Source organism: Prunus dulcis, chromosome 3 (assembly GCF_902201215.1).
Source record: "Prunus dulcis chromosome 3, ALMONDv2, whole genome shotgun sequence".
NCBI classification, from domain to species: domain Eukaryota; kingdom Viridiplantae; phylum Streptophyta; class Magnoliopsida; order Rosales; family Rosaceae; genus Prunus; species Prunus dulcis.
In genome coordinates, this window is record NC_047652.1 from 22,019,816 (window position 1) to 22,032,005 (window position 12,190).

Genomic DNA, 12,190 nt, shown 5'->3' on the forward strand with positions numbered 1-12,190 from the left:
GTATTACAATTTATTTTATCCAATATATATATTTTTTCAAGGGTTATTTACTTAATTGGTTCTCAAACCTATACCCAAGTTGCATTTTGGTCCTTCAACTAAATTATTCGCTCAAATGGTCCATCAAGTCTTTATTATTTGGCAAATTGGTCCTACCGTCTAATTTTCTGTCAGATTTTACTAAATTTTAAGATAAATATGACTTTTCATAATTAAAAAATAAAAATATTATTAAAATTAATACAAAATTATAAAAAATTGAAGAAAAAAAAGAAAATCCCAATGCCCCCTCCCTCCAATTTCCTCTCTCCCATTCCCCCACGGACCCCTCCCTCCTTCTGTTTTCCCCCTCTTTCCCTCTCTCTCCCATTCGCCCACTCCCCCCTTCTAGGCAACATACCCCTCCTCCTCCCCCCTACCCGCATAACCCATCATAACCCATCCTGCAACCCATTACCAATGTAGAGAGAGAGAGAGAGAGAGAGAGAGAGAGAGAGAGAGTAAAAGCTTTTTATTTCATTTTTCAGTATTTTTTTATCTTTAACATACAAAATGACCAATTTGCTCTCATATTTAACAGTACTATGAACATAATGTAACGGGGGACCAATTTGCCAAATAATAGAGAGTTTATAGACTATTTAATCGAATAATTTAGTTGAGGGACCAAAATGCAACTCGAGTATAAGTTTGAGGACCATTTGAGTAAATAATTCATTTTTTCAATTTAGACAAAGGGAGGGTGAGACTCGAACTATTACAACAAATATGAAAGTAACTATTCTACCATTGGAATTATATGCTCCCACATAATCAATTCAATCTTGAACATAACAAATGTTGCATAGATTGTTGCAATCTAGCTAAACATAACAATTAGAAATGGCATCACTAGGTTTAGTTCATTGATCATGCCTTATAAATATTTATATTTGTCTACATAGTTAAAAAGGGCATGTCATAATTGTCAAATCCAGTTAAAAGTATAATTTTGTCGAAATCTAAGCGTCGAGTAAAGGATTTTGGCATTGTTGCTACTTTGTCATACTTCAATTTACAATTATCTAAGCAGCATATCATAATTACCGAATCTAAAAAGTGATATTTTGTCAGAATATGAATGTCGAATAAACGATCATGTTGGTTTACGATTCTGCCATTTTGAATGCCGACAAAATTTTCGCTGGAATGAAATTACGAAATCATCCGACCGTTTATTTTCATCATTGTTTCATTTTATTTAGGTTTGTTTACTGTGATTTAGGGTCCTAAACAAGTGTATTTTTATCTAACCGCCCACCTTATATATAAGGCTATATTAATAAGAATAATTTTGGTTTTTTTATTTTTCTTTTAAGAAAGTAAAATATAAATTAACTGACCTTTTTTTTCTCCTAATACAAGAAGAATAATTTATGAAAAAAAGAAGGGCATGGCAGTAAACTTGAGTAGGAAAATCCCAAGCTTGCGTAACCGTCGCAGATGAAAACAAGATGAGAAAGCACCAGAATTTGAAGGAAACGCAAAGCCCTTGTAAACAAAAGCATAATTATGTGGCAGAATGACTGTATTACGCGTCCCTTTCCAGCCATGCCTTTCGCCAAATGGATTTTTGCCTCTCTGCAGTTTCTCACACTGCCGAACCTGAAGCAGGCTCGGCCACGGCTTCGGCTCCGCCCGAGCCTTACCTGCACACAGCCTTATAAGTGTGAGCTCCTCAACCAGTCCATGCAGCAAGCGATATTCACGCACTGTGAGAGAGAGAGAGAGAGAGAGAGAGAGAGAGAGAGTTTGAGAGAGAAGCTTAGAGAAGATCACAGTCGGTGCATTTCTCTTCCTCTTTCTCTTTCTTTCCTTCAGTTCATTTCTCTTCAGCACACTCTCTTTCTTTTCTTCTGCAACAGGGTTTTACGAGACTGTCTTTGCCAATGATATTTTTCTTGTTTTTTTTTTTTTTTTTTCTCTCTAGATATTTGTGTAAACTAAAAGCCCTAAACTTGGTATGTATATAGTTTTTTTTGTTGGTAATTTATTGTATAAAATGTGTGAGGATCTGGTGGATCTTATCATGCATGCCTTGATCTGGCGCTGTAAAGCATTTGATGGGTTATTTTTTTATTTTTTCAAGCAGACAACAGAAGTTAGTTAATATTGAATTAATGGAGAACACGAGCAAGGATCTGGAGAAAGCTGAGGCCTCTGAGATCACTGGCCCTAGCAGCACAGAAACAACAACGAACGAAGTACTGGACTTGAACGAGGACCTAGAAGCAGGACTGGCGGAAACTGATGAAGAACATGTACAAGTAGAATGCAGAATTTGCCAGGAGGAAGATTTCATGGACAAACTGGAAGCTCCTTGCCTCTGCAACGGCACTCTCAAGGTATATATCAGCCGTTATATATATTTATTTTGTTTGTTTGGTCAGATTTGCCTATTGATTACAATTGAGTTTGAATGTGCAACGTTCTTTGTCCTGGAGAAGACGTGTCAGTAGGTGTCAGTCAACTTTTTGTTTGCTTTTTTGTGTGTATCTGTTGAAAGAAACTAATGCAAATAGCTAGCCAGCTCCTTCGTTTCTTTTGTTTTTGTTTTTGTTTTTAAATTTGTTTTCGTCATCAAATTCTTTTTTCTTTCTCGAAATTAACATAAAGTATCGGTGCCTGAAGTAGCTAGCTAGAGTCGTCTGGGATCTAACTAGCTTCTTACTAATGGCTGTCTTTCTTTTCCTCTTTGTATAGTTTGCTCACAGGGATTGCATTCAAAGATGGATCAACGAGAGGCTAAGCATGATTTGTGAAATCTGCAAACAGGTATATATATTGTACATGCTTCCTTAATTATTTTTCATTTCCTCGTCCAACATAATATCAGTCACTTATCCAATCCAATTCAATCCTAAACACCGAAAAGAGCCCTTAATTTATCCTTGACCACTAGAAGAATTTTATTTGTTTTCTTTCTCATATGTGTCACTGATAAACAGCCATACCAGCCGGATTATACGATGGTCCTGCCTCCACCACAAGATGTACAAGCCGAAGATGTCACCATTGGCATCAGGCAAGGCTAGTTAATTAATTATCTGTCTCTAATTAGCCTAATAAATTAATAATTAAACATGTTCATGATTAGCATGACCTTAAAACGCTCGTATAATTAATGATACATGGGGTATGTGTGTGGAGTTGTGTTGCAGGGATGGCTATTTCACCCTTGATAATACTCCGGTGGTGGCTGCCATGCAAGCTCAACGGACGGCACAGATTGACGCAGCAGCAGCAGAGTACATGCGGAGGCAGCAGGTTTATAATGCTAGAGCCTTCAGTGGCAGTGCAGTGTGCCGCATTGGAGCTGTTATTGTAAGGCCTACCCAATTTAATTTAAGTCATAATTATTTAATTATCATTCAAGAGTAGTCAACAAACATATGATATAAAGACTAATTAGATGATTATTAATTGTATCTGCAAATTTTTCCAACATTGAGAGAGAAACTTCTGTGTACGTTTGGTGTAGTGTACTGGTATTTACGCTCTAATAATAGCGGGAGAAATTGGAGGCATGCTCCATTTCCGAATACGATCACCCCCCAACCCATGAATTGTATCAATCTGTTTGCTATTGGCTTGCAGTGCCTGGCGTTTCTGGTAGTGAAAGATGTCTACTACTTCATAGAAAATGGGAAGGAAAGTGACCTCATAACTATCTTTTGTGTAAGTGGAATATCACACTGACTGAACCTATTTCTCAAAAAGAAATCTATTGCTTGTTGAGATTTATTTGGATTTTATATAACTCAGCTCCATGATGATTGATGGCTCTGCACAGGTTATGTTGGGTTTCTTTATACCATGCTATCTTCTGGCATGGTTTGCGAAAGCGTTGGTAAGCACTTCCTCAAACTCAATTACATATAACTCCTATTCCACCCTCACCTCTTTCATGGTTTAGTTGTTTAATTATATGTAGTTTTCATTAATCATCTAGTTTTGTGAACAGAACCAAAATGAAGGGGATTCGGCAGCGTCAGAGGTTGCAGTTGCGTCGCAGTCTAGCGTCCCCGTTGTGTCACAGTCTAGCATGAGCTGATCATCCACATTGGTCTCAAAAAACTACTCCAAAGTTGTAGATTTCAGCGTTGAATCAACATTTGAAGCCATGTGTTTGTAATGTCTTAGCAAGTAATTTGTGTATGCGTGTGTATAAACCCATATGCTTAAATTGTGTTCCCTTTGAATGTAAATCATGCAATGTATTTCTGAACTTTCTTTGTTATGAGTACATGAGCAAACATTGTGTAATATAGCAAATGTTAATGGGTATAGGCCTAAACATTTGTTTGGGCTTTTGTTGAAACTAAGTCCTTGGGCCTAAGAACAAAATAAGCCTTTGGGCATTGTGACCCATCTAAATTCCTCTCTCTCCATGTCAACTGGAAAAGAGGTAATGTGGCATTCACATGCAAAGGGGAAGTCTTTTCATGAAGGTGACTCCATGTTTGGACATGCACACTATCAATGATGAGCACAAGACAGAGGTCAATTCCATCCAATTCCTACTTTGAATTCCAAGTTCTAAATGGGATCTGAGACCCATCAAATTAACAAAAGCAGTGCAAATTACAGAAATGACTCCATTTGTAAAACCAGAAATTGCATTGATGACAATAGATTAGGAAATCTCAGTTGAAGCAAACTCTCTCAGTGACTGGATCACAGACAATTTTAAGTCCCTCTAACCCAACAAAACAAACCCAGTTCAAAGAGAATTCATACATATACTTTATATATAGTTAGTACATATAGCTAGGATAATTAAGCTCAAAGTCGATAGTGGGTGGGCTGATCAATCAAAATCAAGGGCACTTGGGTCCTCCTTGCTGGGTCTTCCAGTTGTTGTAGCAAGGGCACACAGCTTTGTTCCCATAATACCCTGGGGGCACACACAGACACTTTTTGCAGCATTTCTGACAGAAGAACATGCAGGGCTTGTGGTATTGGGTCTGGCCGCATCTCCTCGAGCATTGTGATGGGCATTCTGGTCATTTTAAGACAAACCAAAATTGTGTCAGTCACTCTGCTCTGCTCTATCAAAATAATATTCACAACGGTCAAAACGGTAAAGGTCCCCCCAACCCAGATACAATGGCAACGAAGACCGTGGTCAAAGATTATTTGGACCCAAAACCACAATTTTAATCACAAAAATTAAAGCTTTTTCTTTTTGGGTTAAAAAAGCAGTAAGCTTTAACTTATAATAGTGAAGATTAACTACTTACGGTAGCTCTTGAGGCTCCCAGGTCCATATGCATTCTGAAAATTGAACAAAATTTATGCAAAATGTAAGCATTCCAGTTCATAAACAAGGAAAAAATGCAAGCTTTATAGAAATATAACGACCCACATTATTTTCTATGTATGAAAAGTGTCTATGAGAGAGAGAGAGAGAGAGAGAGCTTACATTGCCACCCTGATGACCTCCATGTCCATGATTTGCCATAACCTGCAAAAATCAGTGAACAGAACATGTTATTTATGTGAATGCTGGTTTTTTTCTAATTCTCATTGCGAAAAATTCTGTTGCTTTTGTCTGTGTGGAGTTGAAGAGGGAAAGTTCATACCGTGGTTTGAAGCATGGAGATGGCAAGGAGTGCCAACATCAAGGCAGCAAAAAACTTAGCCATGGCCATTGCTACAGAGACAGGCCCCTCCTAAAATGGCAAAGACTCAAAACCAAGAGAATGAGAAGAAGAAGAGGGGAGATCAGATTCAAGTGTGGTGGGTACTTGCTAGTGTGGGGGTATAAATAGTAGAAAATCAATGGTAGGGTGGGTAGTTGCCAGTGTAAGGCATGATATGGTTGGGTACATCCCACTCACACAGACTACTAGTTGTGCTAGCTCAGTATGAGATGACACGTGTTCAGGCACATTGATCAAGCGGCTAGGATTCTTTTTTTTTTGGGGACGAAATCAAGCGGGCTAGGATAAGTGTGAATGCAAGTACGGATGTTGCTGAACTTTCATGTATAAACTATACCCCAACTTTCGACCCAAAAAAAAAAACTAAACCCCAACTTAGAAAGAGAAAGAGGTTCAACATTATCCAACCTTTTTTGCCCTTCAGTCTCTTTAGTCATCATTACTTCCAAAATATCCTTCCGATCTGAGTTTACTGTTGGATATAAAATATCAAATTTCAGGGCTTATTTTGGTTCGCGAAGCCTTTATAAAATTGAGGAATTATTTGGTTAGCGAAATCAACTTCTTGAGAATCAACTAGCAATATACTTCTTCATCATGTGCTAAACATAAAAGATTAGAATTGCAGAGGCCTATTCTTGCAGCATTGTTATTTATTAGATTTGGAGCCATAATGGAAAGAAACACAAGTAAATAAATTGTCGGTGAACTAGGAACTAGCTAGTTGGGTTGGGTTGAAAGTTGAAACAATGCATAACATTTAGAATCAATAGATAGATCATGTTGGTGTCACGTGTAAGTCCTTCAAGGTAGCTCATTCTACAGCCTTAAAAAAAAAAAAAAAAAAAAAAGGGCAACAAAAGAAAGTAGCCCTATCCCGGATTTGAACTTTATTTTTTATCTTGAATAATTTAATAGGGCAGACGGTGCATTGAAGGAGGTAGTTAGCGATTTGAGAGTAAGGGTCCCGCAAGGTCACAGTGGACAGAGATTCCAAGAAAACGGAAATTTTTGTTTATTTTGAGGACGATAAATAATAATGTTTGTTTAATTCTCTGTATTGAAAAAGGCAACAATAAAATTTAATAAAAGGGCAGGGTTTTCCCTTTAAAAAGTGTGAGGCTTTTGTCCCTCTGCATGTGCTTCGACTGAGCACAGCACATGACCCAAAGCTGATGACCTGCGGGTGGGTGTGGTTTGACAAAAGTGCGTATCCTGCGCCCTCCCATCCCATGCCTTTCGTTTTCTGGTCCAAATCTCATCTCAGTGCCAATGAAATTGGGAAAACTGTGAATGGTTTTTGGACTGCTCTGCTCTAAATTCACCGACATATCTACTTCTGTTTGTTCCTATATGCAACTCCAATTTCTGATTTAGATTCACAGTCCACACCCTTCAATTCTTTTTGAAACAATCTTCTAATCCAACAAGCCATTAAGCAATCAACCAATAATATGCTAACATCAGCCGTTTACGTTTATGTTAATGACTGTGAAATGTCGATGTATTGCGAATTCATCCGTTCATCAGCAATATATGTTAGCACTTCTTAACATATTCAATTGGTACTTATTCTTCACTAATCATTATATCAGACAACTATTGAAATTTCAAATTTGCTACTAAAGATCAATTTAACAAAACCAACAAAGAAAATGAGAAGACTTCGTGTTACATTCGGTCTAACTTTATCTATAAAATAATGCAAATCATGTACTACTCTAGAAGTACATAGGTTTAAAAAACTGATAAAATACAAATCAGGCTTATGGAAATATTTATAGTAAGCATGTGTTGGACTTGGAGGTAATAAAATGGGGCATATGTTGTCATAATCTTGATTTCCATCCTCTCTCAAATAGTGAGTGCTTTCTCAAATCAACAAAATTGCATATGAAATGGATGTTGCTTTTATGCAAATTGCAATTGGAACATAAAAATGAGTCAAATTGAAGACCCTCCAACAAAGGGTCGTGTATTGCACGGTACATCACGGAAAGGAGGACAACAGGTATTAGCTTATTCCCAGTACTCATGTTGTTTTCATGTGAGTATGATCCAACTTCCACATGGGAGAGGCCTAAATTTAGTTTAAACCCACATGACTAACTCTTACTCCAAATTCTATCTTTTTCCAACTAGGGGGAAGGTTGAATAAACCCTTGTCTTACTTATTAATGTCACAAATATCTACACGCAACGTTCGATCAATGAAGGGTTCTTAATAGTCGTCCTCTGATCAATAAACTCCTTAACACTGGACGGTTGAATTGAACTCCTTAAAACACTCTCTCAACCTAGCACACTCCTTAGAGCACTTCCACCTCGATGGGCAAGGACAAGGGAAGGGCTATCACTATTCATGTGAATAGTGCCCCCTTGCAATTTTGTTTTCATCCCTACAGGCAAGGGCAATTACTATTCACTTTAATTTAATTTATATTTTGAATACTTAAACTTTAAAAATTAATTTTATTATTTAAAATTTATAGAAAAAAAATATTTATTTATTTTTTCACTTTTTATTACATAAAAAATGGCAATCGTAGGATTGCAGGGGAAAATTTGATCGGACGCCCCAGGTGCTGCCACGTGTCTTGTAGCAGTGTAAAACAAATTTGAAAAGCGTGATGACACCAGCCTGGCATCAGCACGACTTTAGCAATCCCAGACAACAGCAACGATTGGATCTGCCTTTGAGCATGCCCGGGTTAATGGCCCCCACATCTTGCCTGGGCTGCTTTGTGAGCTTTGGAGTCGTCTCACTGGCCTAGGGCCCCTCCCTGCCCGGGCCAAACTGCTACAGTGAACTTGCTCTAATAGAAACTCCTTTGTTTGAGAGGCCCCCATTCTTTGGGTCCGCTTGATCCGGCCCATTGGAAATATAATAACTTACATTTTGACCCAAATGTAAACTTGGGTCTAACTATTACGGGCATGTGCAACCTTTGACTGGGTTTCTTACTTCTGGGCCCCGAAACGTTAAACTGTCACATTATAAGCCATTATTATATTGGGGTGGGACCAAACTTTCATTGGGCCTCTTTGTACCTAATTGTTTCCGCTCGAGGTTGAAGATTGGGTCTTGTTTGGATGCAGGACGAGACTGGTCACTGGATTATAACAACTAGAAACATGCATCCCAGCCCAGTGGTTGGTTGTATTAATTGGACCAATAATAGTATTCACATTTAATTCAGTCGCATTAGGATCAAAGATGAACCATTATTATTACTAATCCAACAATAATACAATCCAGGCCAACGTTTCAAACGGCCGACCGGGACTGAACGTGAAGACGACGGTACAATACACTCTTCCGGGGCCGACAGAATGCAGGACCAGTAGCATCTGGTTGAACCTCATATGAGTTTGATTCAGGTCCAGAGAAATTACAGTCTGTACCAACATGAAAGGACTATATTAGGTGGACTTGTCAGACGCCATTAATGGGATAAGCTCTGATGTTTCATGAGCCCAGGCGATGATGATGCCCTTCTCAGCCTGCCTTCCTTATGTGGTCTTCCAGGGTCCATGTTTTTACTTGCCTAATTAGGCAATTAATTGGAGTATTTATGTTAATTTAAGCGATAGTCTAAATTATAAAGGAGAGAGGGATTTCTCACACACACACACTCATTGGTGGAGCCAATCAAGGCAAGGGTCACTTGACCCTTCTCAACATTTTGAAAACCTTATATTTATCTATGTTATTCAAGTTGTTTTATAGCTATATTTACTGTTGACCCTTCTCACAAATGTACATTATCTACAATAAACATGAATATGATCTATATTTGTTTGCATGTCTTCATATGTCATTTATATGCGTGTGCCATGAATTTTATTTGATTTCTCATTCTATCTAAAATCAACTTTTGATACCCTTTCATTATTTTTAGGTTGCTAAAATTTGGGTTATACTTACTAAGATATTAAATTTGTGATATTGAAATTTAATCATTATAATGAATTCTTACATATATTTTATTATAAAAACTAAGTTTAATGTAATTATAAATATATTTAAAGTTGACCCTTCTTGACAGAATTTCTGACTCTATCATTGCACACACTACTATGGTGTCATCGAATTTAAACATAAGAGGAGACTACTACTACAAGTCAATACCTTTTTCGTTTTTGGGTTCAATTATTGAAACTTGGTAGGAGAACTGGCATCATAACAATTATTGCCTTGTGTAAGAAACCACAATCTGTCAATCAAGTTTGTTTCTTTCATAATTTGCCTAACCTCATCCTCCTTGTGGGTAGTAGCTCAATCAACATTGTGTCTCTGGAAACATAGGTCATGATTTTGACTCTTGCACACTCATCTTTGGGGCTAAGCTCTCTGCAATAATTTTAGCTGCAGTGCCCATTGGACTTGTACTCACTTTATGCCCAGAGTCTCAACTCAACCCTTCCGTTTTTCATGAGTTAATAAAAAACAAAATAGACATTAATAACTTAATGAGAAATTACCGATGTATCCTCCATGTAGATCATAGACCGCATATATGGCAAAACAAACAAAAGTGCAAAATGTCCCATCTCCACATATTAACTACTTGATCCTACTGATGATAGAGTCTAGTCCAGTGAAAAATAGCCTTGATTTGTAGGTCAGAAGTCACATGTTCGAATTTTTATGTGATTATAGTTGTTTGTGTGTGTGAGAGAAATTCTCCTATCTATAGTTTAGACACTATCGCTTGTGCTAAAAAAACAAAAACAAACACCTCAATCCTACTGTTTACATTATTTTCTGATATGCAGTCATTTTAATTGGTTGATATTAATAATATTCCTTATTTTCACAATATGACCAAGGTCAATATATCTCATTTATTGCCTACCCAAAAAAGGGAACACTGTTAGAAAAGCAATATGAGCTCATGCAGGCAGCTTTTTTACCACGTCCGAGTCAGGACCCCATTAGTTTGAAATTTCCCACCCCCGCAAAATGTATGATATCTCGTTTGTTTTGAATCCGAGGTTTGGCAAAAGGACAACAAGTAGAGCTACCGTCCTAAAGAAACCAACCAGTGATGGCCTAGCTCTAGTCTTGGACATATAGATGAAAGAAATTATTTCTTGAAGAATCTATGATTAGACATACTAGTTAGTTAAGTCTATATGTACCAACTACATCTAGAAAAATCCTACTTAATTAAGTACTAGGAATTGGAACCCAAATACCTGATTCTTTAAATCTTTTTGACTTTTTCAGGACAAGAGAGAATGGTCAGGTTTTGAATAGTTTGGCAAGTAGTTGCTGGGTTGGTTAGGTAATTGAGCAAATTGGTGATTCTCAAAATCCTACTAATAAGTTGCAATACGTGCTTAGTTAAATTGGTTCGAGAGCAGATCTGCACCAGAGTTCGAATATCTATATATCTTGTTTAAATTAAATTAAAGTATAATATCACTTGAGTAAAAAATAAATAAATATTTCCCTACGAAGCTACCCAAACCATTATAAAATTAGTGCAAAAAAAGAAAAGGGGCAATATTGTTGTCCTTTGTGGGTCAATTTTCATGTAAAAGTAGCATTAAACAAATATGAAGAGACACAACAGTACTCCTGGATTCCTAGACTCCTAGACTCCTAACTAGCTCCTTGTGAATCTATCTAGTCAAAGCGTGAAATAACTTTTCCTTTACTTTGACCAAAATAATTATAAGAGTAATTAGTGTGGTGTAGTCTTCTCTTTGGTTTGAGATGACAGTGCCTTTCACTTACAAACCAACCCTAACCCATTTTAATCTATCCCAAGGTAATAACCAGAGCTTAAAAGTTGAAAACTTTAGAAGAAAATGTGGAAATGGGCATCAATATCGCATTTATATTTCAATGATTGTGTGCTACTGGGGAGGTAGTATTTATGTAAACCACCATTATTACTTGGGATGGTAGGGAAATTGGTCTCATGGTCCAAATGCATCTCTGGCTTTTGTTAAATGATTGAGGGTTTTGCAATTGATTTAATTGGGTAGCTGAGCTTTCACACTTTGACACAGTCACTCAGGTTGCATTTCGTAGATTGAAGACGACACACACTGGAAAAAAAACATATTGTTTATACCTGGGACTTCTCTGCTAGTTTGATAATCGTACGTTAATTCAAAGGCAGGCAAGATTAGAGTTGCTGTTTTTGCTACGTGCCAAATCTGAGGTTACTTTGCACTACAAATGGATTAAGTTAATTGTAGTGTCTCTTTCGTTGCACTGCTCAACGAGTCTTCATTTAGAACTTGAGTTGAGGATTCAATCAATACCAGTACTTTGGGTTGGACCATAACCCATTGCTAAATTGGATTTGTGCATGCACTTGGTTACTTATTGATCTAAATTAGGCCCACCTAACAAGATTGCCTAAATCTACATATACTTTTGATTTTCAAAATTCTTTATCGAGTCTTAATTATGTTTCATAGCATCGTACATTTAGTACATAGAGGGGCAGAGTCATTTCCAAGCC

The 12,190-nt window shown here is 37.2% G+C and overlaps 2 protein-coding genes across 2 annotated transcripts; one reads left to right on the plus strand and one right to left on the minus strand.

The window, feature by feature from the left end:
* The first annotated feature begins 1,789 nt into the window (after positions 1-1,789).
* Positions 1,790-4,205, plus strand: LOC117622001. Its single transcript, XM_034352512.1, has 8 exons — positions 1,790-1,823; positions 2,142-2,384; positions 2,743-2,814; positions 2,988-3,064; positions 3,201-3,363; positions 3,637-3,717; positions 3,833-3,889; positions 4,004-4,205. The coding sequence occupies exons 2-8, from the start codon at positions 2,160-2,162 to the stop codon at positions 4,091-4,093; spliced, it is 765 nt and encodes a 254-aa protein (XP_034208403.1). The 5' UTR covers positions 1,790-1,823; positions 2,142-2,159; the 3' UTR covers positions 4,094-4,205.
* A 364-nt stretch (positions 4,206-4,569) lies between these two features.
* LOC117622214 (gibberellin-regulated protein 4-like) lies at positions 4,570-5,794 on the minus strand. The gene is made up of 4 exons (XM_034352805.1): positions 5,625-5,794; positions 5,465-5,506; positions 5,283-5,316; positions 4,570-5,041 (listed from the first exon to the last, which is right to left on the minus strand). The coding sequence occupies exons 1-4, from the start codon at positions 5,691-5,693 to the stop codon at positions 4,860-4,862; spliced, it is 327 nt and encodes a 108-aa protein (XP_034208696.1). The 5' UTR covers positions 5,694-5,794; the 3' UTR covers positions 4,570-4,859.
* Positions 5,795-12,190: the final 6,396 nt, after the last annotated feature.

What these genes read in the sequence shown, in the direction of transcription:
- LOC117622214 (XM_034352805.1), bottom strand. Translation starts at nt 5,693, where the DNA reads ATGGCCATGGCTAAGTTTTTTGCTGCCTTGATGTTGGCACTCCTTGCC. An exon ending in TCTCCATGCTTCAAACCACG is followed by an intron (nt 5,507 to 5,624) that starts GTATGAACTTTC and finishes TGATTTTTGCAG; the next exon opens with GTTATGGCAAATCATGGACA. An exon ending in TGGGAGCCTCAAGAGCTACC is followed by an intron (nt 5,042 to 5,282) that starts GTAAGTAGTTAA and finishes TAAAATGACCAG; the next exon opens with AATGCCCATCACAATGCTCG.
- LOC117622001 (XM_034352512.1), top strand. Translation starts at nt 2,160, where the DNA reads ATGGAGAACACGAGCAAGGATCTGGAGAAAGCTGAGGCCTCTGAGATC. An exon ending in TCTGCAACGGCACTCTCAAG is followed by an intron (nt 2,385 to 2,742) that starts GTATATATCAGC and finishes CTCTTTGTATAG; the next exon opens with TTTGCTCACAGGGATTGCAT. An exon ending in CATGGTTTGCGAAAGCGTTG is followed by an intron (nt 3,890 to 4,003) that starts GTAAGCACTTCC and finishes TTTTGTGAACAG; the next exon opens with AACCAAAATGAAGGGGATTC.